This window comes from Abramis brama, assembly GCF_963993115.1.
Source record: "Abramis brama genome assembly, chromosome: 5".
Lineage (NCBI taxonomy): Eukaryota > Metazoa > Chordata > Actinopteri > Cypriniformes > Leuciscidae > Abramis > Abramis brama.
The window spans coordinates 37,462,476-37,465,058 of NC_139967.1; the positions used below are offsets into that span (position 1 = coordinate 37,462,476).

General features: G+C 45.3%; 1 protein-coding gene across 1 annotated transcript; it reads left to right on the forward strand.

Moving 5' to 3' along the window:
* Positions 1 to 936: 936 nt before the first annotated feature.
* Positions 937 to 2,226, forward strand: LOC311083790 (general transcription factor II-I repeat domain-containing protein 2-like; the record flags this gene model as incomplete). Its single annotated transcript, XM_084115534.1, has 1 exon — positions 937 to 2,226. The coding sequence occupies one exon, from the start codon at positions 937 to 939 to the stop codon at positions 2,224 to 2,226; it is 1,290 nt and encodes a 429-aa protein (XP_083971660.1).
* Between the last annotated feature and the right edge of the window lie 357 nt (positions 2,227 to 2,583).

Below are 2,583 nucleotides of genomic sequence, written 5' to 3' on the forward strand. Positions count from 1 at the left end.
TAGGGGTTAATTTAAAAATACATTTTTAAAATCAAAAGTTAACATTATTTCTGTTAACATTATTTAATGCACAATGAATGAAGTGAACAAACATGACCAATCAAGTGTTTGTATTAAATAACATTCACAAACATTAATTAATGTTGTAAAAATATATTGTTCACTCAATGTGTTATGTTAGATAACGCATTAAGTGATGTTAATGAATGGTATCTTATTGTAGCATTACCAAACTATACAGGAGATAAAATATGTTTTATTTGACTTGACTATACTTTTATTTAATCCAAAACTGTATTCATATTTAACTTTAAAAGGGCTTTTTAAACCTGCTAAGAGTTATCCAGCCAAGAATAAGACTAGAACTGCTTTTCTGACGGACTGATATTAATGACGGCTTTTTATTTCTCATCTCCATAAATATATCTAGTAGTAAAGCTAATGCAAGGGCTAGAAATCAATTAATAGGCCTATGTCACACTTCCTCGTCGTCATGGAGAGCGCAGTTCGCACAAGCGTTTGTACTCCCGTGGCGTCTGTCGTTGCTATGCATCCATGAACGCGCATGGAAAAGCGAGCGCGCCGCTTCTATTATGAGCGCGCTTGCCGCGCGCCATTTGAAATAACGTATCTGCACGCGCAAAAACATCAGCACCACATCAGCAGCAGCACCGCCGATCACCATCAGCGCTTTTATGAAGAGGACGCAACTGCACGCGCTTCGGGCATGCACGCGCATCAAGTACCGGGTTTGAGAAAACCTGGTACCGTGACGTTTAAAAAAAAAATAGTACCGACTTGGTACCGAAGTACCGGGTCTTTTGACAACACTATGTGGCGGTTTTGAAAGAATATAATCTGCGTCGTCACCACGAAACCCGCCACAAAGAGTATGCTAGCTTGCGAGGGCAAGCAAGAGAAGACAGGATTCGGAGGATGAAAGGCGGACTGGCTGCACAACAGAATTTATTCCTTCGCCAAACTCAGGTCAACCAGGCTGCTGTCCGAGCTAGCTATAAGGTAGCTCACCTACTAGCTACCCATGGAAAGCCATTTACTGATGGGGACTTTGTTAAAGAATGCATACTTGCTGTGGCCGAGGAGGTGTGTCCCGACAAGAAGGATGCGCTCAACACGGTGAGTCTTTCCGCAACTACTATGACCAGGCGGATCGAAGATTTGGGGGGCAACGTGTATGACCAGCTGAATGAGAAAGCGTCAGAATTAATTTTTTTTGCTTTGGCCATGGATGAGAGTAATGACGTGCAGGACACAGCACAACTGCTCATTTTTATCCGTGGAGTTAGTGCAAGCTTTGAAGTGTCTGAGGAGCTGGCAGCTCTAAAAAGTCTCACAGGTACTACGACAGGAGAGGATATTTTTATCCAAGTGTGCAAAACAATGGAACAGTTGAATCTAAGCTGGTCTAAAATGGCCAGCATCACTACGGATGGCACACCTAGTATGGTTGGCACAACGAGGGGGCTAGTAGGGCGCTTGAACAGCGAATTCGTTGAGGAACGAGGTCTCACCCCCCCACTACAAGTCCACTGTCTGATTCACCAGCAAGCACTATGCTGCAAAGTTCTGAAGTGGGCGTCTGTCATGAAGGTGGTTGTGCACTGTGTCAACTACATCCGAAAACATGGGCTGAAACACAGACAGTTCCAGGCCTTTCTCTCCGAGCTTGAGTCTGACTACGGGGATGTGCTGTACTACACAGAAGTTCGATGGTTAAGCCGAGGCAGAGTGTTGCGCCGTTTCTATGACCTGCTACCCGAAATCAACACCTTCCTGCAGTCTAAAGGTGAAACAGTACGAGAGCTGACCGAGCCAGAATGGAAATGGGACCTCGCGTTTTTAACTGATGTGACTGAAATGTTGAACCACCTTAACGTCCAGCTCCAAGGGAAGCTAATCAGTGACATGTATTCCCACATCAAAGCGTTTGAGGTCAAACTAGTTCTGCTTGTGCGACAGGTCCAACAGCTGGACTTCACGCATCTCCCTGCCACCCAAAGCTACAGCGCTGAGAAACCAGCTGTCCCGTTCCCAGTCGAAAAGTGCAAGGATGCACTGGAAATGCTGCAGGGAGAGTTCAGTGCGCGGTTCCGTGAGCTTCATGTCAAAGGTAAAGGAATACGCTTGTTCCAGAACCCCTTTGTTGCCGACATAAGTGATGCCCCTCCCTCTCTTCAGTTTGAACTAGCTGAGTTGCAGAATTGACCCTTCGCTAAGCCACGCCCGAAAACCACCACAGGCCAATCGTGGCTTAGCAACCGTAACTAGGCGCGGGAGGTCTGGCAAGCTTTCGAGCGAGAGGGAAACATGCTGCGTTGTGCGTATGGATTGTGCAAATCTGATACCCGGTATCCTAAAATTTTGGACGGGGTGGTGGATTTTGTTCCCTTCCCGAAACCTAAAACCCAAGGGGAGAAATGCCGGGCGTCATGTTCATTTATATAGCGCTTTTAACAATGTAGATTGTTCCAAAGCAGCTTTACATTGATAATAGGAAATTAAAAGTAAAGTGTTTTGGCTTTATAGCAGCTCTAGAATAAAGTTATTGTCCAGCTCGTGGAT